Below are 24,091 nucleotides of genomic sequence, written 5' to 3' on the forward strand. Positions count from 1 at the left end.
AATAAGTCACTGTGTTTTCCCAGTCTTGGGGCTATTATGAATAAAGGTTAGTGAAAATTATTTGTGTGGACCTACATTTTCATGTCTTTTGGGTGAATATCTAGAAGTGAGGTTGCTGAAGCATAATGCAGGCATCATTTAACTCTATTAGAAACTGCCGGTTTCCAAGTGAGTTTTACACTCTCTTGGCAGTGCAGAGTCCCGGCTTCCTCACATCCTATCAGCAACTTGGTAGTATGGTCTTCTTAAATTTTGGCCATTCTAATGTGTGTGTGGTATTAACTCACTATGACTTTAAGGTTTACATTTCTCTGATGAATAATGATACTGAGTCCTTTGAGCAAGTAAAATTAACTTGCAGTGACAGAGCCAGGAGAGAGATCCCTTGGTTGGCTTATGAATATATGGTTTTATATATATGTAGAAAGGGATTGAGATGCATAGCTAATCTGTGCATTTTATTAATAAAAATAAAGGAAAGCCAGGCATGGTGGCGCACGCTTGTAATCCCAGCACGTGGGAGGCTGAGACAGGAGGATCGCAGTTCACGGACAGCCCCAGCTGCTTAGTGAGGCCTTCTGCAACTTAATGAGACCCTATTTCAAAATAAAGAATAAAAAATAGGGTTGGGGTATAGCTCTAAGGTAGAATGCCCCTGGGTTCCGTCCCCAGTACTGTAAAATAATAAATAAGTAAATAAATAAGAAAAAAAAAAAAGAGGAAGGAGCAGGAAAGAGAAGGAAGACGTGCCTGCAGTACGGAGGGAGCTCCAGCTTCCAATCACTGTGGTGACCTCAGCCTGGACGGTCTGGGGGAGAGATGAGAGAGGAAGGAAGGGGCTGCAAGGAGCAAAGGCCTAGCAAGCGGAGCGGCCCTGGTGTGGCGCGCTGGCTCTGCGCGGTGCCCCCACCCGGCCCGGCTGCCAGCATCTGCAGCGGCTCTGGCAAGTACGTGAAGTGGACAAGGCGCGGTCTTTCCTGCACTGCTCTACAAAGCACAACTTGGTGCCTCGTGTGGGAGGGGCCACGAGAAGCAGAGAAAACTCATTTAATTTTTTGGCAACACACAGTTACTTTTATTAATTTTCTTTTTATAAATATCCTACATGATTTTGAAGAAATTTTAGAACTGAGGTTAAGTCAAAGAAGAAAATATAAACCACCATAATCATATTCCTTTGAAGAGAACTGGCATTTTCTTAAAAATTATTTTCAGCCTTTTTAACAATATGCTTACTAAGCCAGACAAAACTGAGCTGCTGGAAACACGGCTTGTACCTTGCCTTTCATTCCCACACTCACTACGAACTGCTCCTTTGTCTTCTGAATGACTCCGTATCATTCTATATGATTTATTTAATTTGTCTCCTATCAATGCAGGATTAGGCCATTCGCAATTTCCCAAAGCAAATGATTACAATGTAATTTTAATTAGCTTAATATTTATAGTAATCTTAATAACTGTGCAATTCGGGTACAACAAAAGTGAATTTTAATAACACAGATGAGGATGCACTAACGCAGAGGAAGGTCTTTGGCCCTCTAATTGAGATTGATGGAGATACATAAATACGTATTATGCATATGCTCACATCTGGCTCTCCATAAGAGTAACAGAATTACAAATAGTTCCGAATCCTTGGAGAACTGCCACGTGATGAAACTAGACCTCTTGGAAAGCTAGTTGTGGTTCTATAATAAATGGAAACCAACATATGATTTCTTGTTTTTTTTTTCTCTAGCAACACAAAACAATAAAATAGATGGGTGAACATGTACAAGTCTGAGAGAGATTGCTTAAGAGAGGTAGAGCAGATGGCAGTGAAAATCCTTCTGTGAATAACTGCAATTAACAATAACCAGAATGATGTGCAACAGCTCAACAAAACATTCTGATGTCTTGAGGCAGATATGATGCGAGCACATTTGTTCATTTTTTTGTTATGAATTATTTCTTTTCTAAAAGGAAAACTACTAAAGATAAGTTGAATCCTATTTTTCTTTTGGCCACACTGGGACTGAAGCCAGGTGTACTCTACCACTGAGCTTTTTATTTCAGTCCTTTTTATTTTACTTTGAGAAAGGGTCTTGCTAAATTGCCCAGGCTGGCCTCCAAATTGTGATCTTCCTGCCTGAGCCTTCAGAGTGTCTGGGATTATAGGCTTGCACCACTGCACCCGGAAATCGAGTCCTATATAAACTAACAAGGCAAATACACTTAACTGTTACTAACATGTCTGTATTAAAAACAGTATTGTAAGGCCCTATCTGGTGCATACTTCCATAATCCCAAAATTTGAGAGGCTAGGGTAGGAGAATAATTCAAAACCAGAAGTTTCAGGGCACTCTGAGCTCTGCTCAGTATATATTAAGACCCTGTCTCAAACAATAAAAGCAAAACTAAGCAAAGACATATAATTTTCAGCTGGGGTAGTGGTGGTGTACGCTTATAATCCCAGCACCTGGGCAACTGAGACAGGAGGACTGGGTTTGCAGCCAGCCTCATCTACTTAGTGAGGCCCTCTGCAGCTGAGGGCCTCACTAAGTAGGTAGAATGCCCAGAGGTAGAATGACCCTGGGTTTCATCCCCAGCACCGCAAAAAAAAAAAAAAAAAAAAAAAAAAAAAAGCAAAAACAAAGCATTTTCAAACTATTGTAAAGCTCTATTATTCTGGTAGATAACTTAGGGCAATAAGCACTTGGGGGAGGATGAATGCTCGGTGAGGTACCTGAGGAGCATGTTTCTCCTATGAGAAAGGCATTCCTTCCCAATATGAATTATTACTACTAACATTATTATTATTACTATTTGGTGGCACTGGAGATTGACTTCAGAGGCGTTCTGCCTCTGAGCTAAACCCCCAGCCCTGTTTTTTTATTTTTTTATTTTTTATTTTTTTACTGAAATAGGGTCCTGCTAAGTTGCTGAGGCTGGCCTTGAATCTGTGATCTTCTTGTCTCAGCCTCCCAAGTACTGGGATTTAAGGTGTAAGCCACTACAGCTGGCTGTTTCACAATATGTAAATTATTGTAAGGAAAGCAAACAAAAGAATTTTGTCAACACGTCTGGCCAAGTATATTAAGTTTGTTTTCTGTTGCTCTATTAGAATACCTGAGACTGACAATTTTTCCATGAGAGATTGCTTTCGGCTCAGTTCTGGAGGGTGGGAAGTCCAGGGGTGTGGCACCTGCAAGGGCCTCATGCTGCTCCATCTCGTGGTGGAAAGTAGGAGATCTGGAACACAGAGGGCACCCACCAACCCACTCTCTAAGTAACTAACCCAGTTCCACAGACAGGCATTAGTCCCCTGAATGGCCGAGGCATCTTTAAAAGGCCCTACCACCTCTCATTCACTCTATGTCGGCCGCAGTTCTCTAGGTAAGTGGCACAGCCTTTTTGATTTAGTGAAGACTTGTCTGGAGTGGCCCACATACTCCAAAGTTTTCAATTTTCTGAACTTAAGACAATAAAAAAAAAAACCAAATCAACTGCAAGAAAATAAATATACTCTGACTCAGTTATGTGACTGACTGTATGGAGTTATACAGGGCTATGGAGAGCTATAGGCTTAAAAAATCATGCTACTTTAAATGAAAATTTAGCAGCAGCCTGGATGTGATTTTTCTGGAGAAGCTGTGCTGTACACGGTAGGAAGTGTCTCAACTAGACACAGAGATGTCTGGCCTCCTGGTCTGGTATTTCCCACTTAGAGTATAACCCTAATCAAGTCACTTAATTATTTTCTGTGTCTCTGTTTCAGTCTTAAGTAATGAAGATAATTAAAAAATTCTTGTTTTGTAGGGTTCTAAGTAGAAATATAAAACTTCCTAGCATAGCAAAAACTACTTAATATTCACTAGCCTGGAAACATTTTCATCCAAATGTTTACAAGTGGTTACAAGGATATATCCCAAATGTGAAGTAGTTTTTCTTTAAAGGGTAGGGTTAAAGATTACTTTTTTTAAACTTCATTTTATTGGTCTTTTTGTATTTATCAAATGAATATGCATTACTTTTATAACCAGACCAAAAAATGCTACCAAAAAATTCAGAAGACCGTAACAGATGAACTCAAGTAGCCTTCATCATTGTCGCAGGTTGTCAGTGATGCACCACAGGGATATCTGGAATTGAGGTGAGACTTCCAGAAACAAAGCTGGGTGCTGCCCACTCCCATGACAAACCAAAGGCTGAACTACACAATGATTGCAACAAACACGTCACAGGTGTAACGCACATATAGTAGAATTGTTTCTCATACTCCATCACCGAATTCCTTGCCTCCAAAGGCTAGGCAGGCTTGACCCTGCTGGCAGGGAAAAGACAGAGTCCACATGCAGTCAGTCAAGCTGGGAAGGCTGAAGGCGGATGTAAAGTTCACTTGACATTCAGTTCCATGGAAGTTCACAGGCACCTTTGAAACTGAGTCCAATCTAGCACCTTGCAGGGGGGCTCTGAGTCCAGCCTCCCTGTCAGCCCTGCCCAGGGAGCCCAGCCATTTCACAGCTGCACCTCCAGGGAAGAATACTGAGGACATTGACCTATGCCGGAGTTAACAGACACAGAGACAATATTGGGGTATTAAGCCTCTTGATTTATCTGTGTATGTTTTCTCATTGTTTAAATCGATGTGTGCATGTATGTCTACAAAAGTATTTTCTTTATACCATTATGATGTATGAATACATTGCACCAATAAAAAATAAAAAAAGAAAAATAAATAAATAAAATAAAATAAATTCAACTTATCAAATACGATGGCCTCTAAGGTCAATTTCAGTTCAAGAATATGACACTATTACACTTTTATTTTAAATGGCACCAACTTGCTGGGTGTGGTGGCGCACGCTTGGCTTGTAATCCCTGCGCTTGGGAGGCAGAGACAGGAGGATCCCGCAGGTTCGAAGCCAGCTGCTTTGGCTTAAGAGACCCTGTTTCCAAAAATAAAAAAAGTATAAAATAGGTTTGGGAGTGTAGCCCGGAGGTAGAAGGGCTTCCAGGAATCCCAGTACCACCAAAAAATAATAATAATAATAATAATGATAATAAAATAAAATGGCACCAACTGCTTCATTCTCCATTACCTATTTTAGAATAAATTATTTTATTTTTTTGATTTTTAAATTTTGTGATAAATTATAATCATATATAATTAGAGTACAGAGTGATATCATAATATATACTTACAAATGAGCTCAGCAAAAGGTTATAGTAATTCTAATATGGTTCCCCCACACGACTTAAACAGCTGTTATATACTTAATATGCTCTTTATGAACACATAGATTATAACTCAAGTTGAAGATAAAATGTAAAAACAGAGCTTTAACACTTTTTACACTTTAAAACAAAAAGCTATATACATTTTTTTTTGTGTATGTACTTACAATGCTTAGGAAGGAATTAGAAAACCTGTATCAAAAAATAATATCCAGGGCCGGGCGTGGTGGGCACGCTTGTCATCCCCGCGCTTGGGAGGCGGAGACAGGAGGATCACACAGGTTCAAAGCCAGCCGTGCGCTGGCTTAGGAGACCCTGTTTCCAAATAAAAAAGTATAAAAAATAGGTTTGGGAGTGTAGCCCGGAGGTAGAAGGGGCTTCCAGGAACCCCAGTACCACCAAAAAAAAAAAACCCATAAAACCAAAAACAACAACAACAAAAAATAATAATATCCAGGAGCATTCTACCTTTAAACACTAACCGCAGCCCTTTTTATTTTTTATTTTGAAACAGGGTCTCACTAGGTTGCAGAGGCTGTCCCTGAATCTATGACCCTCCTATCTTAGTCTACCAAGTACTGGGATTATAGGTATACACTACCATACCTGACAAAAAATAATAAAATTTTACTCATTGAAAATATCAACTATTGAGCTTATAAAACAAAGTCTGGGGCATTCATCTAAAGAAAACCAAAACGGTACCATTTTGCTGTGTGTCATTTTAGTATAGATACTTTGACCAAAATATTAGAAAAACATTAGAAACTTTGACCAAAAATAATTTAAGATCCATGGCAATTGTAACACAGTCTCTAAGACCTCTTCTCCAAATTAATATATTTTTTCAGAAACAAAAATTAGTACTATAGCAATGTTTTTCTCCACTTAGACATGGCCTTATGAAACCACAAATACACATGTCCATAGCTTTTAAGGTGTAAAGTTGTATAAATAACTTGAGTATCCAACCGTTCTATGAATGAACATCATCTTCTGTGAGTTCTGACATGAGGGACTCGTGGCTGGGGAAGGGCGAGGCCAGGACTACTGCAGTGACCACCTCACCTGACGTCAAAGCTACGCTCTCTCTTTCCTGGTCTCCTGCTAGTCACCAAAAGAAAAGAGTATTTTTAACTTTAAAAATAATAAATAATAAAGGACATGATTTATTTACTTCTGTAGCCTGCAGTGCTTAACAGCTTACAATGCTAACATATATAAAAGACTCAAATAAGGATCTGTGGAGTAACAGAATGAGTATTAAGATACTTCTGAAAACATTAATATTAGGTGACCCAAAAAGTAGTCTCTCTGTGTGTAGAGAAGGCACAGGTAGGTAATATTACATTAATTTTGTTTGTGCTTTTATTGTTAAATGTGCTTCTTAGCACATGAATAATGAATAATGCCTTTCAGTAAATTATAACTGTGAAGGTAGAAAACTTATAAAGTAATTTGTATATAACTATTAATGTCAATTTCCAAACATTTTTAAATTGTTTGAATTTTATGTCTGGCTCCCTCTTTTAGTACTAGGACTTGAGCCCGGGGCATTTAACCTCTGAGCTATACCCCCAGTTCTATTTTTTTTTTTTTTTAATTTTGTAACAGGGTCTGGCTATGTTACTGAGATTCTAAGTTGCTGAGGCTGGTCTTGAACCTTTGATCTTCCTGTCTCAGCCTCTTAAGTACTGAGATTACAAGGGTGTGCCATCACACCCAGCTCTCTCTTTAAGTAATGGCTGGGCTATAGTTAATATTTCATGGAATCTAAATAGAAACCTGCTGCTTCCCAGTAGGGACCTAAACAGAATTTTTGCCCACTCTATTAATTTTCTTCCTGGCTGGAATATTTACATGTTGTCTCGCAGATCTGAAAATATGTACATTCTACCTATATTTCTTTACATGCACAGTTTCACATCTAGACACAGTCTTGAATATCAAACTTTATTCACTGATATGAATACCTCCCATACATACAGTAGCAAGTAAGAATCAGTAATCTAGAGCAAGTATTATTCTGCATTGAAATTGGTTTTAGGCAATGTGGCAGATGGTACCTTTTTTATTACGTAGAAAGTTTTCCTGAGGGAAATCATACAAAATTACTTAAAAAAAAAAAAGAAAAAAAAGAAAAACTAAGTGGCCACACAGAATTAGCAGCATTTCTGTCCTGGCTGCGCTGTTCCTGCTAAGTAAGCCAATCAAGGCAGCAGTGAGAATTTGCATATGATACAAACTGCCGACTGCATTCGCCTGCACTGGGTCAATACAGGCTCCTATGATAACGAGGGGCACTGTCATGGACTGCACGCACTGATGTGTTCCGTCCGCCCGGGACAGCTGTTGAGCTTCTTGTGTAAGCTGAGTCCCGCGTGTCAAACACTTAGACTCCCAGCACTTTCCAACACCCCATCTCTTCCTAGCTACACGCTGCCCTCCCTCCACACAGTCCCACATCATGGAATACTGGAACTGAAAGGGATTTAGAGAAGTAGCAATTCAACTTCTTCATCATCAACTAATAACAAAATGGAGATCTGATCAAATTCAGTGACTCACACCTCAAATAAAGTTAGCTCATGGCTACGCCAGGACTGCCACTCAGACCACTGAGGTTCCCATCCTTTCCTCTTCGTCCCATACCAACAAAGATTTTAAAAACTAAATATAATTTTTTTCTTTTTTTTCAAAACTTTCCATAAAATAAAGGAATAAGACCAATTCTACTTTAACACACCTTTATGTTGCTTCAGTTAGAAACAAAGTACAACTTAGTGAAAACAAACCCTTTTTTAAAAACTTAAAATATACCTTAATTTATTCCTAAGAATGCATGGTGCTTATAAAACAGTTTCAAAGATATCGTCAAATAATCTGTTAATAGAAAAAGTGCTAGATATTAATTCACAACTTAAGCATTTGTTTCAATATGGCTTCCCTGGTAATTTTACGCCTAAAGACTAAGAAACAAAGAAGCAATCATTTTCGTTCTCCAGCCAAGACCTTTGTGGTATATTCTCCCAGTGTCACATATGGCCAGCCAGCAACCCCAACTGTACAGTACAGAGTGGGTGTGACAGCTCTGCCTGACTTTCACAAGACAGCCAAAGTGCGACTGTGGCCATTTGTCTTTCAGAAGAGTCTAAGAGGAGAAGCACAAGTTATTCCACATGTCAGCAAAGATTTCCAGCTTTAACCAGTACACATGCTCCAGGCTGGCAGACAGAAGTTGAAAGGGACAGGGCTTTGTACCCAGCGCCAGCTGAACTTGGTGGTGGGCTATTAGAGAGAATGGGGTGGGGTGAGGGGCACACATTATGCATGAAGGGAAGTGGGGGAGGGGGACAAGGGAAGACGCAATGAGCTAATGTTTTTAGTTGGCATTTGCCTTTTGACTCAAAGAAAGAGATGGCTCTCTTCCAGAATGTTTCTATTATTATGGTATCAGCTGCCTCTTGGACTTGTTTATAAAAGCTGAGACTGCCAACAGAACAAGACAAGATTTCTGTTAATAGTAGTAAATGTGCAAGCCCTTGAAATAAATAGGGATTTCACCATTTCTTCTACAAAGGCTACTTTGGTATTATTATTCTTGGCATGAGCTTTCGGACTTGTAATTACGGCCAGGTACTATTACATATATGACAATAGCCAATTCTGAGGTTAAAAATTTGCTAACTTGATGCTTAAATTTGCTGTTGTAATACGTTTAACTAAAGAACAGTCTAAACTAATTGGTACAGGAATGGCATTATTTCTACTACGTGAATTTCTGTTAGTTGGCCCTTGCAAAACTCAGCATTATTGGTAACTGTCACGCTAATACTTCTTAATAAGAAAACTAAAAATTAAAGGGAGAACTAAGTATTTACTTAGCCTTTTTAGGAGGAACTATCATTTCTACCCTCTTTATGAGGGGACGGTCCTCTTTAGGAATAAGAGAAAACAGAGGCACCAAGAGCAGCAGGGGATGAAATGAGGTACAAGGAATCACAGATTCAAGCCCTGTCGGACAAAGGGATGCTGCAGCTTCCACCTGGAGTCTAGAAAGCCATAAAGAGCATCACCTCCCCTCTTCCAATACACATGAATGCCAGACAACCTGCAAATTAACAACTTTCCCTGAACCCATCAAAGGCCTGAGGTGGTGAAGAGCACGCCCTACCACCTTGATCTAAAATGGTCCAAGAGCACTTGTTTGCCTAGGGTGGGTTCTGCTGGTCACCAGTGAGGATTTGCCCCAAACTATTGAGGGTTTGGTAAAAGCTGAGTGTAGGAGAATACAGAACCCCTGGAGACTGTACTAAGGAGGAACTCACACTCACTTTTAGGCTCTTCTCAGGACTTCACTTGTCTTATAAAAGAGGCTGGTGACAGCCCAGAGAAGACCCCATGTCTAATCTTGGTGCAGCACTGTGTGCTGGGAAGGTATAAGAGGCTGGCCCGGTCCTTCTTCCTACGGCCCACAGAACAAAAGCTTTCAATGCCTGGGAGAAGGGTGAGAACCACCACTTCCTTTAGGAAGCCAGAGGCTACCTGGCCAAACGCGGGGACACAGTGACTGCCCAAGACTAAAGGTTCGTCAGAACCCACTTGCCTCCAGCCACCAACGATGCGGCACAAAGCAGCAGAGAGCAGCATTCCACCAGGAGACTCAGGTGAGTGAAAGGAGCAGCACAGGAGCAGGACCTGAAGCCAAAGGCAAGCAGGTGATGAGAAGCACACTCTGAATAAATCTGCCCCATTCCACAAACAAAGGGCATCCAAGGAATCTGAGGCCTTCACTGTGTCCACCCTCAGCAATAGTCTGTATTCAATATTACTCATGGGTATGCTCCGTAATTCTAAATACTCACAGTCCTCTATACAGCAAAAGTTCCAGCTAAGTCCATCTAGTTAACCTTTGCGGAACATTCCACCCAACAGTAGCAGAATACATATTCTTGTCAAGTATGTATGGCATTTCTACCAAGATGATATATCAAAAATAAGGGCGATTCATCCTGGGAATACAAACCTGACTCACCTATGTAATTCTGTATGTTAATAAACTAAAGAAGAAAAAACTGTATAACCATTTTAAAATATATAAAAAAACCTTAATTTCCATTTATAATACTATACCTTCCCCTCCAAAAAACAGTAAATGCTAAAGTATAAATTTAAGAAAATATATGGAGGATGTGTATTATCAAAATTATAAACAATGATCACCGAAACCAAGCCCTAAATAAGCAGAGAAACATGCTGTATTCATGAGATGCAAAACCTCCTTAAGAGACCATTCTTTCCCAACTGACCCACAGAATCAAAATCCAGCTTTTTTTTTTAAATAAATTTTTATGTAGAAAGGGAAAGGAACTAGAGTAACCAAAGCAGTTTTGAAAAAATAATAAAAAAGATTCATGCTATTTGATTTTAGGACTAACTACCGAGCCAAAAGAGTTAAAAAGTATAATACTGGTACAGGGACAAATCAATGGAAAAGATTAGAAAGTCCAGAAACAGACTCATGTGAATATAGCCAATTGTTATCTGCCAAATATACAGAGGCAATCCAATGAAGTCATGATGGTCTTTCCTACAAATGGTGATAAAATACTTAGCAATCCACAGGCAAAAAGAATGAGCTTTGATTTATGACTCCCATCTATACAGAAAACTTGAAGTGGGGTATAAATCCAAATGTAAATTCCAAAACTATGAAATTTCAAGAAGAAAATGTGGACAAGGTGCAAAACGTTCATGGTTTTGGACTAGAGAAAAATTCTTAGGCATAAAACTAAAAGCTTGATTTATTTCAAAATCAGCAAATTAAACTTCATCCAAATTACAATCTTTTGTGCCACAAAAGATAGTTAAGAAAGTAGCCAAAGATCAAAATAAAATATTCATAAGCCACGTTTGATAAAAGACATTATCTAAATATATAAGAAATTTTCAAAGTCCGATATGAAAAATACTCTAATAAAGACTAGGCAAAATAGTGAAACAGACTTCAGCAAAGAAGACACACAGGTGGCAAATAAACACATGGGAAGAAATATCATTCACCATTTGAGAAATACAAATGAAAACTACAACCTGACACCATTACAAACCCATGAGAATGGCTCAAGGAAACAACTGAGGAGGGCCCGGAGCAGCTGGACCCTCAGACCTGCTGGTGGGAATGAAAAGTGATAGCAGCCGCTTTGAAAAACAGTTTGGTCGTTCACACAAATGTCTGTATGTGAATTTTGTAATAGTTTTATTCATAAATTCTCAAGCCAAGAAACAACCCAAATGTCCTGCAACTAATGAAAAGATGAAAAACAAAACAACAAAACCCCTCTGGTATATCCCTTCAATAGAAGGCAATTCAACCATGAAGGGAACAAATTAGCACCACACTAGAACACTTAACCAATTTACTCTGCCAAGTGAAAGAAGTCATACCCCAAAAGATATTGTAAGAGCCTATTTGGAGGACATCTGGAAAAAGTAAATCATTCTGGAGATAAAGAAGGCCCCCTGCCAATGACTGGGGGCTGGGATCGAACCCTGGGGCACTCCACCTCTCAGCTATACCCCTGCCCCCCCCCTTTTTTTGGTGGTACTGAGGTTCCTGGAAGTCCTTCTACCTCCGGGCTACACTCCCAGACCTATTTTTACATTTTATATTTGGAAACAGGGTCTCCTAAGCCAGCGCACGCGGCTGGCTTCGAACCTGCGCGATCCTCCTGTCTCTGCCTCCCAAGCGCGGGGATTACAAGTGTGCGCCACCACGCCCGGCTTACCCCTGCCCCTTTTAATTTGCTCTTTGAGACAAGATCTCTCTAAGCTGCGAGAAGTGGCCTCTAACCTGCAACCATCCTGTCTCAGCCTCCCAAACTAATAGGATTAGGCTTATGCAATACACACATGGCTGAGAAATTTTCAGTGATATAACTGCTCTGTACCTTGACTTGGGAGGATATGAACTCACTATTTTTATCAAATTTCACATAACTGTATACAGAAAAGGAGCATATTTTACTACAAAGAAACTTAAAAAGTAGATAAAAAATTAATACAAAAACCAAAGAAATAACTGATAAATCTTGCAAGATCATCAGAAACTACAAATCATTAGTTAGAAGGTGGTTGGGATATTCACAGAGTGACGGAGGAGCACCTCACCATAAGACGCCAAGAGCAAAGGGGAACGTGTACTTTTGCAGCTGACAGACTTGTCAGCCACCCACAGGCCCCTGGGCCACACTCAGCACGCTTGGTGGGCAGCCTGACAGCGCGCCTCCTCAGGCGACCCAGGAGGAACACACCTCACCTATGACATGTGTGACTTAACATGTTTCACTCAAGTTCCATCAAGTCCTTAAAGTGTCAAAGTACAAAAAATACAGGGAATGGAGAAACAAGTCAGAAAACCACCATGAAGAAAATAGACAAAATGGTAACTCAATGGGACTGGTGTTCTGGAAGAAAAAAAGAAACTAACAAAAATCAAGGTGTTGTTATATATACAAACTAAATAGTCAAATAAGCAGCAACTTGAGAAGTTGGCTAGAAAAGACATTTCTGAGAAAACTAAAGGGTTTTGCATTTGGATAAAATATTAGACGTTATTAGGAAGTTACTGCTGATAGGCTTTGATGTAACAACGGCAGCACGTATAAGTAGCAGAAAGGCCCTTGATTTTAGGAGATAAACACTGGAGTATTTAGAGGCAAAACAACACAACGTCTGCGATCAGTTAGCCAGAGCAACTCACATTTCTTTTCTCCCTGCCCCGCACTTACGTACATACAAGTTCTACATTCAAATAAATTAGGAGACTTTATTTGAATACATTGAAAATCTACAATGACAGTGGTACAGTGATTATTCTAATGAGTTCTAGAATTTAGGAATAAATTTATTAATGTTTTCCACACTTGTTTGACCACAGAATTTTATTTTCAGTGAATGTTTTAAACAGCATTGGGACTAGTTTCAAAATAAGACTTATTTGAATACTTCCTGAAGTACATTATATAGTAAACAGATGACAGAAAAGTAATTAGCTTTACAAATTGTTAATATTAATTTCATTTTCCTCAAAACATTTTGTAATTGTTTTAAGGCTCTACTGAGACATTTATTTATTTATTACACTGGGGACTGAACCAAGGGACATTCTACCTCTGAGCTATATACCCAAACCTTTTGATTTTTTATCTGGAAAAGGAGTGTCACTAAGTTGCTAAGAGCCTTGCTAACTTGCTGAAGCTGTCTTTGACTCTGCAATCCTCCTGTCTCAGCCTCCCAAGTACTGGACTTAGAGGCATGAGCCTCCACACTCAGTGAGACATTTTTAAAGTTATTATTTTTTACTCTTTTTTCTATGGGAAAATATTAGGTTTCAGTTTTTATCGTGTAAAATTCTGATCACATGGTACATACAATTTTGTACCTCACTTTTTTGTTCAATAATTATCATATTTTCATACCACTACATTTTTTCAAGAATGCTATTTTTCATAGCTGTTTAATACTCCCACTTTACAACTAGACTATAACTGATTTGACTCTTGTTTATACTGTAGTGCAAATTTCAGTCTACTTAACCCGTTAAGTCCCATCATTCCAGATGTGGGACACCTATAAAAATGTAAATTGAGTAACAAATGTACTACTGATGGTAACTTTTAAAATAAATATTATCTTTTTCATTCTATTCTCATAAAATAGATAAATAATAAGAGCATTTAATAATACCTATATGTTAATATAAATATATAAAATATGAAATGAAAAATTAAAGAATATATAAACTCTAGATTATGATTTTAACCCATTTTAAAACATGTGTCAATTTTCTTTCAAATATTTACATAATTGAAAGCTTGGAACTTAATGGGTTAAATTTATATTTTTATAGTTAATAATTTAAAAAAATTAACTGGAACACAAATTTTGGACCACAGCTCTATTATCTCCTAAGGCTACATCCTTAGTTAAGGAATAATTAAATGTACGCCTCCTGAATACATATTTCCAATGTGCTTTACAGAAAAGTTATATCCATCTATATTTTTACCAGTAGCTTATAAAAATGCCTGTATTCCTACCAACATTAAATGTGGTGAGATTAAAAATATAGCATCTCTTTGCTAATATATAGCAAATTATTCTCTGATCATTTCTAAGTCTTTTTTAAATTACACGTTCAAATTATTTTTCATTTTCCTCAAAGGGGTTAGTATTAGTTATTGCAATAAACAGAGTTTTACATATTAATGATATTGTCAAATGTCTTTTTAGAAAATCTATTACTTTTTTCTTCTATGATATTTTCATTATTTTTTCTGAGTGGAAATTTCTGTATCTATCTGGACACAGTTGTACACTCCAGTAATACCAGTACTTGGAAGGCTGAGACAGTAGGATTGCAGGTCTGAGGCCAGCCTCAGCAACATAGAGACTCTTCCCCAACCGAGGGAGCTCCTGTTATCACCAATAAAAGCGGGGAGATGGAGTGAGACTCAAAGGAAGAATGCCACTGAGTTCAATCCCCGGTACCACACATACACAAAAGTTCTGTATTCAAAAATCAACAATGAGTTACCTATATTTCTTCTCTCTTTGTTTTATTTTCTTTTAAAAATATTTATGTATTTTTATATTTCATTCAATTAGTTTAGAATTTGAGTATACTGCATGGTCAGAATTAAATCTATTTCCCCTCTTAAGCTACAGGAAATTTATTCAATAAACAATCTTCTACAAGTTTTCTATTCCATAAAATAAAAGAAAGATTAGAAGTGCTGGCAGTAGAAGGCACTGGCTGTGATAGAGCATGCTTAGCAAGGCCACTGTGGTAAGATGCACCCAAGGGCAACTTGAATGACAAATGCCATGTTCTAGGTGTTTTTGTGACTTTCTCTGAATAGGAAAAAAGAACAGTCTGAAGGTACATCTGTAAGACAAAGGGAAAAGAAGGAAAAAAAATCCATGACTCTGTAAAGATGAAAATTGAGATGATAAAAAGAGCTCAGTGCAAACTGGCTGCTCTTCATCATGGCCGGCTTGCACATCAGCAACGTGAGAAACTGAGTCCCTGTGCTAGGAGGGGAAGCCCAATTTTCCCACCCAAAGAACTAGTCAGGTGGAAGCAGAAACAGAACCCTTGGCTTCATGATTACCTCAGAAATACTGTTTCCTCACCAAGTCAGCTTTATGGTCTCTGATGCATAAAAATCTTTTTTTTTTTTTCAGGTAAAAATAAAATTTAACTTCACTGTAAGAATAAGATGACAAACATAAAAACTATCTCAAATAAAAGTAGAAGAAAATTTTGCTTTTTTCTATTGTTATTCAAAATGATGGTCTCTTCTAATTTTTTTTTTTGTGTGTGTGTGTGGTACTGAAGATGAAACCCAGGCACATTCTACCTTTGAGCTACACTCTCAGCCCTATTTTTTATTCTTTATTTTGAAACAGGGTCTCACTGAGTTGCAAAGAGCCTCACTAAGTAGCTAAGACTGTCCTCGAACCACGATCTTCCAGTCTTAGCCTCCCAAATGCTGGGATTACAAGCATGCGCTACCATGCCTGGCTTCTTCTAAGTTATTTTTATAACAAGTTTCTTTAAAAAAAAAAAGAATATAATTAAAGTTATGAAAAATCAATACTACTATCAGATTATTTTCTGAAATTTCTAAAGGCTGTGTGTCTGATGATTTTTTCCTATTACTAAATGCTTAAGTATCATTTAACCATTTAATTTTAAGCTGAAAAATTAACATTAAGTACTTATATTAATCTAATAATAAACATATCCTTTACTAATGAAATAGTTTTAAAAATCTACTGTAACATCCTTAAGATTCACAAAGTGAAAAACTCTTCCTTTATAGCTATATTCTAGCCTAAATTTAAAGTTGTTCCCAAACCCCAAGGCCCATTAGAGGGGGCTCTCATGTACATACTTCCTGCACTCCTGTCTCTAAGAGACAAGGAGACTGATTACTTAACAACGGCCTATCTTCTTTCTGGAAAAACTTCTTTCTGGAACTTCTTTCTGAAAAAAAAAAAAAAAAAACCCACCTCCTACACCTGTATAACTGCTGATGGGGGCAGAGAACATACTTAAAAAACAAGTACAGAAAGTATGTTCATCAACCTGCATTTCCTTTCTCTGATTCCACTGAACATAGAGACTGTCTATACCCACACTCAAAAATTAGGACTCAGGCCACCCAATTTTTTCACTGACTGCTCGTCAGCCTTTAGTCATTCTTGAAGCCCCTGCTACTTAGGCTTACATATTTTTGTGGCAGAAGGTAATAACTGAATGTTGTCTTCCAAATCCCAGTCCAACCCCTTCCTCTCACGTCATGTTCCCTGGCTCGTGGGATGGTCTGAAGTCAGTGTGGAAGGGCTGAGAGAGCTGTGCAGTCTATGCTGAGAAGCTCTGCCTCACCCTGCTTGTCCCAAAATGTTTCAGGTCAAACCCAGTAATGATTAAACCTTTGTGCGTTGAACGATCATGAAAACTTGCTAAAACACAGCCTTGCTCCCAGTTCTCAGGATTCCATAACTAAGGCATGTTTCTGGTGACTGTGATATTGACAGTCTACATACTACAGGTGATGTGACAATTCCAAAGACGGCCCCAACTGTCCATCTCTCCTTCTATCAACAACCTCTATAATGTCACTGCTGCTCCTCCAACAAGAGGTGGAATCTATTTCCTTTTTTTTTCTCCCTGAATCTGAGCTGCTTTTGTAACCTGCTTCAGTAATGAAATACTACACAACGTCATGCCACCATAAGCCTAATATATAAGTTTTGCACTTTCTCTTGAAAACTTTACAACTACAGCCTTGTGAATGAACCCAGCCAGGCTGCTGCTTAGGGATCCATGTGTGCAAAATGGCCAACATCACAGGACAGTCAGGCATGTAAATGAGGGCACTGTGGACCAGCCGCCGCAGCTCCCTAGGCACCATCAGGGCATCTGGGTCCAGTGGACTCCCACACTCTGGAGCAGGAATAAATGCTTACTATGTTAAGCATGCGTTTCAGGGTGATTTGTCACACGGTGATAGACTGCTGACAGGCCACAGCCCTGACACTCTCCACCTGAGGAACACTGACTTCAATACTTCTCCTGTGGCCTTTGTAATGTAGGCTCCTCTTTCTTGTTCAGGTTATTATGATGGTCTTCCAGCTTAACTACCCATGTGCTATCATCCTCCACCTCTATGGACACTTCTGTTGCTAACACTGTATTCTTTAAAGGCAGAAAATGTATTTTTTTTTTTTTTTTTTTTTTTTTTTTGCCGGTCTAGGGTTGAAACCCAGGGGCATTTGACCTCTGAGCTACACCCCCTGCCCTGTTTTTTATTCTTTATTTTGAAACAGGGTCTCACTAAGTTAGAGTGTCTCATTAAATAGCTGAGGCTGTCCGCGAACCACAACCCTCTGATCTCAGCCTCCCAAATGCTGAGCTTACAAGTGTGTGCCTCCACGCCCAGCTCAGAAAGTGTATTTTCATACTTGATGAATTCTTGTAACTGAGCGTCATGCTTGGAACCCCATACATGCTCAACCCTTGTTTGTGGAATTGATAAAACACTGCTGGATTCACAGAACACAGCTCTGCACATGTGACTCTCACGTAGAACTCTAGTGCCATTTATAACGCATGCTGGGTCCATTCTCCACTTGGTCTGTTTGACTCCAGGACTTCTGTGATCAGGACTCAAGCTTACCTTCCCACTTTCTTCCCTCTCTCCTCTTAATGCTCTGTTCAAAACTGAGGCTGAACACGCCCATTATTCCTGCATTGAAAATGACACTCAGACTCCTGCCTAGAAATTCTACAAACTATTGAATGTCTGGCTCACATCACACCTCTTCTTTGCCTCCTCCTTCTCTGTGCCTGTAGAACTGAGCCTGAGTTGTCCCTCGGTCCCTGATAATCTCGAAAACACAGGTCCTGCCAAGACTGTGAAATCTGTCAGGGAAGGCTCCATCATTTACCTCCCTGTGTTCCCTTTGAATCTAACAAAATACTTTAAGACAAGTACTTTGTTAGGTATTTTAGTAAGACCCTGAAATGCTTTTTGAATAAATGGGTGCTTTTTAGTCACTACTAAAACAACAATAAAAATAGGAATACCCAACCTCATAAGCCAAACCCAGAAGAAAGGTGGCAGAATAAATACAGTTGTTCTCATCTATCAATGTGTAAAAGAATCATCTTGAAATCCTGTTACAGTACAAATTCCTACTTTATGTAACTTCCCCTGTATAGACTGGTTCAGTAGAATTCAAACCTGAGTTTCAATTCTCAGACCATGTGATTTCTGAGGAAGAACTGTGAAAGGTTCATGGGTAATTAATTCTTTGATCTAAGGTGACACAGAGTCTGCTTTACAGAAATGAATTCTAAAGTAAACCCACTTTTTCATGCACCTACAAATGTTTTTAAAGTTTCTTGACTTTAATGTCAAAGTACTGAGTGCAGTAATCCTATAAAAAGAAGCCCTTGAACAATATGTACACAGTCTGGCACCTCGTTCGCTTAGGTTGCTGGGAATACGGCATCACACCCCATTCTTTGTCATCACAATCTGCACACATTTTTTTTTCATCCATATAGCCTTTTTATAAACTATTCCAAGTTTAATTTTCTACAAATAGCCTTTTTTCAGAGTTCCTCACCATGTGAAGTAGGCTTTAAAATATCCAAGGGCGCAGACTCACCTCGGTCCCAGAGGCTGGCTCTCAGGGCCCGCTCCAGCTGCTCCTCTTCGCTCAGCCCCGCGGTGTACACATCATAGTTCCTGGGTACCTCGCTGTAGCCTGGCCTGCCATGGGGTTGGTGGTTCTGGTAGCCAGAGTGGCCTATAGCACAACAAAAAGGTTAGTGAGCACAGTGGACTTCCTACTTCTGACTTCCTACTATATGTAACCAAAGGCAAGCAATTAACTCATATAGTGACTTGAAGTAGAATAATAATCCTCAAAGTAAGGACACAAATGGAGAATGCCTCTATGAGGGGGGACAATGCCAGTCTCGTCACTGTTGTATCCATGGTGCCCAGCGTGAGTCCTGACAGGAATGGGACCTCATGTGCTAATGAAGAAAGGAGGTAATAACCTAGAAGGTAGTCAGAGGTCCTAGAGGAGAGTGGGGAATGGGCTGTTGATGTAGGGAATGGATTCTCTCAGCTTAGAATTACTTGGTGTATCAAGTATTTTCTGTAAAGTCCTGAGTCAAGAGAATGGTAGAAAGAATTCATAAAAACCTATTGTCTTATGGCTTCATACAATGAAAGGAAGATTAATGTTAGTTTCCATGCGGGGTACTGTATTATAATTCAGGAAGTAAGGACAAGATTGAGATGTACAAGCCAATTTCTCTATATATGTCAGCAACTGTATTTCCTATAAATGTTATAGCACTTTCAAAAAAAAAATAATGGTTGCTGTGGGACCGATGACCCACACCTCTAATCCAAGTACTTGAAAGGTGGAGACAGGAGGATTACAGGTTCAAGGCCAGCCTCAGCTATTTAGTGAGACCTTCAGCAATAGCAAGACCCTGTTGCAAAAATAATAAAAATAAAAGAGGTGTTGCCTGTAGGTAGAAGGGCCCTGGGTTCAATTCCAAGTGCAAAAAATGAGAAAAAATATAGCTTGGTCACTTAATAACGTTTTAAATACCAAATGTAGACAGTCTACTAATAAAGATCAATAACAAAGCAAAGTTTATGTCTGTGAAATATTTCCATTAATTTTTTCACAGTTTGAGTTTACCATTTATACTTTCTCAACTGTCCACTATTGTGGGATGGGTTTTGAAGAGACTTGTTTTCCCACAGAAGATCAGCAATCTCGTTCTGGCAGTGAGACATTAGAGCCCGTGTGATTCACACTCACTTTTGCCATTACCAGACCCTTAAGGATGATGTTTCAGTTATTCAACATGCTTTTCATTTTTTGTTTTTGTTGTTGTTATTTTGTGGTACTGGGGATGGAACCTGGAAGCATTCTACCTCTGAGCTACACCCCCAGCCCTATTTTTTATTCTTTATTGAGAAACAGGGTCTCACTGAATTGCAGAGGGCCTCACTAAGTAGCTGAGGCTACCATCCTACTTACAGGATCAGAGAACCTGCAATCCTCCTGTCGCAGCCTCCCAAGTACTGGAATTTACAAGCGTGCGCCACCGTGCCTGGCTAAGCTTTTCATTCTTGATAAAGATTAAACTATGAGTCTTATGTTGTGCATCTCTATATCATCCAACATGGTACATACTTGAGTTATAGTTTTAGTATGACTACAGAAAAATCATAAAGAACACAGTATAGCAGAACCTGGTTAATTAAAATTTCATATTCAGAATTTTTGATAACTGGTACTGAGGCTATCTGAATTTTATTATTGGACAGGTTTATTAGTAAAATACTTTTCTAATAAGTAAGATTAAAAAGGGAACAGCTGCCAGGTGTGGTGGCGCATGCTTGTAATCCCTGCGCTTGAGAGGCGGAGACAGGAGGATCGCGCTGGTTCCAAGCCAGCCTTGCTGGCTTAAGAGACCCTGTTTCCAAATAAAAATACAAAAATAGGTCTGGCAGTGTAGCCTGGAGGTAGAAGGGTTTCCAGGAACCCCAGTACCACACACAAAAAAAGGGAACGGCTTATTTTCCAGAAAAAATGTTCAGCACTCTAAAAATTTCATTTTCACATAAACAATGAAATGATGATAAAACCCACTAGTTCCGACAATAATCTAATATAGTATATATTTACAGACACACCTGTCATGTCTTCTTGCCTACTGGTGATATTTTAGAATAGCTGTACTGAGATGTAACTGACTGGCATAGTTTAGATGCACCTCTAGAATTTAGGGCTAGAAAATCAATCCCTCTGTCGGATGTAGATGGCATTTGGAGGACTTTTGGGAATAATTAGGATTAAACAAGGTCAACATGGCAGAGTCCCTACAACATGGTTAATGGCTTCGAAAGAAGAGGAAGGGAGACACAAGTGGCACGCCTGTCTGTCTCACCAGGTGATGCCCTTGGCCACGTGACGAAGCAGCAAGAGGGCCTGGACCGCATCCACAGTGCTGCCTTCACATGCTCTCGCTCCCCAGCTCTGGAAGAGCCAATGGAGTAAGCCTCTATTCCCTCTGACTTACTCAGTTTCAGTTTTGTTATTGGAATAGAAAACAAACTAAAACATTGACAAACTATACAATTCGCCAAAGGAGACAACTCAATGTTTTTTGCTATATTTTTATGGATGTACCATTATCAGCACAATCAATTTTAAATATTTTCATTATCTAAAAAAAGAAATGTGGAGCCGGGCGTGGTGGCGAACGCTTGTAATCCCCGCGCTTGGGAGGCAGAGACAGGAGGATTGCGCTGGTTCGGAGCCAGCCGTGCGCGCTGGCTTAGGAGACCCTGTTTCCAAATAAAAATGTAAAAATAGGTCTGGGAGTGTAGCCCGGAGATAAAAGGGCTTCCAGGAACCCCATTACCACCAAAAAAAAAAAAAAGAAAAAGAAAAAAGAAATGTGGAAACTTCAGCTAACTACCCTCAACCTCTTGTCCCGCTTAGTTCTGGGTAACCACTAACTCACTTTCTGTCTCTAGACATGCCTATTCTGGAAAATCTTTAAAAAAAAAACCATGGATTTGCAGTGCTTTGTGCTTGTCTCATTTCACTCAGCATAATGTTTTCAAGGCTTATCAATACTATAAAAGACATCAGTATTTCATTCCTTTTTTAAAGCCATATGTTATTCCACTGTACCAATAGACCATACCTTGTCTACACATCTGTTGGTGGATATTTAGATTATTTCTGTCTTTTGAGTATTATAAATGCTGCCATCAACATATGTTGACATATGTTTTCATTTCTCTTGGGTATAGACCTAGGAAATGCCAGGTTATGTGATAATTATTTAACCATGTGAGAGACTGCCAGAATGTTTCTCAAAGTGGTCATAACATTTTACATTCCTACATTCTCATCAACATTTGCTAGTATCCATCTTTTTTATTGTGAAGTAGTATCTCACCAAGGTTTTGGTGAGTAATGGTGCTGGTTTATGTGCTGATTGGCCATCTGTGTATTTTCTTTGGAGAAATGTCTACTCAGAACTTTTGCTCATTCTTACTGATTATAACAATTCTCTTCTAGCTAATTTCTCTTTCATTGGACGTCCTTCAGGTGCCAAAAATGATTTAAAGAAACTTTTTTTTTTTCTTGCAGTACTAGAGATTGTACCCAGGGACATTCTACCTGTGAGCTAAACCCCCAGCCCTATTTTTTATACTTTATTTTGAAACAGGGTCTCACTAAGTTGTGGAGAGCCTCAGTAAGTAGCTGAGGCTGTACGTGAACCTTCAATTCTCCTATCTCAGGTTCCTAAGTACTGGGATTATAAGTGTGTGCCACCAGGCTGGGCTTAAAGAAACTTTGAATAAAACTGTTTAGAATTTTGGGAGCTAATTCTAAAAAGCTTTACCCTTAAAAATCAATGAGGATTTACTAAATGCTTTCAATAACCCAATTTCCATATTATAATGTTAACAATACTGTACTTAAGATATAAAAAAGAACAAAAGTAAAATTTCCAAATCACACTGGGATATGGACACATTTTTAGCTACAGAAGTTCCCAAATCGGTCTCTCTGCAAATGGTCTCTATTCAATATAATCATCAGAAAAAAATTGAGCTCCCAATGAGGTGCTGGGGACATTCCCATGCAAGTTTCCTATCTGAGAGTAAAGAAGTCTGCTGCAGTTACAAAGCTTGCTTGCTATAGTGCTCACGAATAAACAAGCAGGTCATAGGAGGCCAACCAAAATAAATGATTCTACTTCAGAAAGAACAAAAGAAAGGGGTAACTACTCCAGAACACTAATAGAATATTTATGGGTAAGTCACTGAATACCATGGGATGCTTCAGCAATCTCTGAATAGAGAGGCTGCCCAAATCCCTGAGAATGCCAATTATTTTACTGAAACATAAAAAGCATCTCAGGTAATTTCCCACGTGGCTCATTATCACTTTCAAACCCCCGTGGAAAGTCATGCTTCTGTGGCAGGTCTCAGCAGCATTTCCACCTATCCACCCCCAGACATGCAGCTAATACAGAATCCAAGCAACTCAAAGCCTTGGATACTCTTGTACACATGCACTGCGTATATCTATAAAGTTTTAATTGCAGGTACATCTGGAGTGATTTTAGGCAATAATTTCTTGATATAAAAATGTCTTTCTTCATGCCATTTCTTATTTAAAAACAACCTAGCAGTGCTTTAATGAAATAAAGTCGATAACTCTAAACATCTGAATATTATAAAACTTAATTTGGTACTTGTCAGACAAAATGCAGGGAGAGAGAATGGGAAAGTTTTGGTGCCTTCAGTCAAAAAGACTGGTGTGGTTAAAAGTTCTATATCATCAATCATAAATCATCAACAAGACCAAAATCCCATCAATATCTATTATGCTGAGAACAGGTCTCCTGGGATCAGAAATTTTCTACAGCTGTTCTGCTGGCCCAATCAGATGTTTTTAAATCTTTATAATAAACATTCCTGGGAAAACCAACAATCAAACATTTAAGATAAATAAGTTTAAATTATAACCTGTGATGAATACTCGTTTAAGGTTCTCTTCTAGCTATGTATTTTGGCTCTGTGGTAGAAGAAACTCTGGTTATCATTATTATATTAAATACTCCATCTGTTCCTTATACACATACCGGGATTTCATGGCAACGGAGATCAAGAAACACCACAAGATTAGAAGAATTGGTAACAGCTTTTTAAACATTCATGAGATTCTTTGACCT

The 24,091-nt window shown here is 38.9% G+C and overlaps 1 protein-coding gene across 1 annotated transcript in view; it reads right to left on the bottom strand.

The window, feature by feature from the left end:
• RHBDD1 (rhomboid domain containing 1) overlaps positions 1-24,091 on the bottom strand; it is a gene marked incomplete at both ends in the record, with an annotated part of 110,160 nt that overhangs the window by 43,409 nt on the left and 42,660 nt on the right. The window contains one exon of the mRNA XM_080688824.1: positions 18,967-19,107. Within this exon, the coding sequence (XP_080544950.1) occupies positions 18,967-19,107 (141 nt within the window). The remainder of the gene's footprint in view (positions 1-18,966; positions 19,108-24,091) is intronic.

Source organism: Muscardinus avellanarius (genome assembly GCF_963383645.1).
Source record: "Muscardinus avellanarius genome assembly, chromosome: 2".
Lineage (NCBI taxonomy): Eukaryota > Metazoa > Chordata > Mammalia > Rodentia > Gliridae > Muscardinus > Muscardinus avellanarius.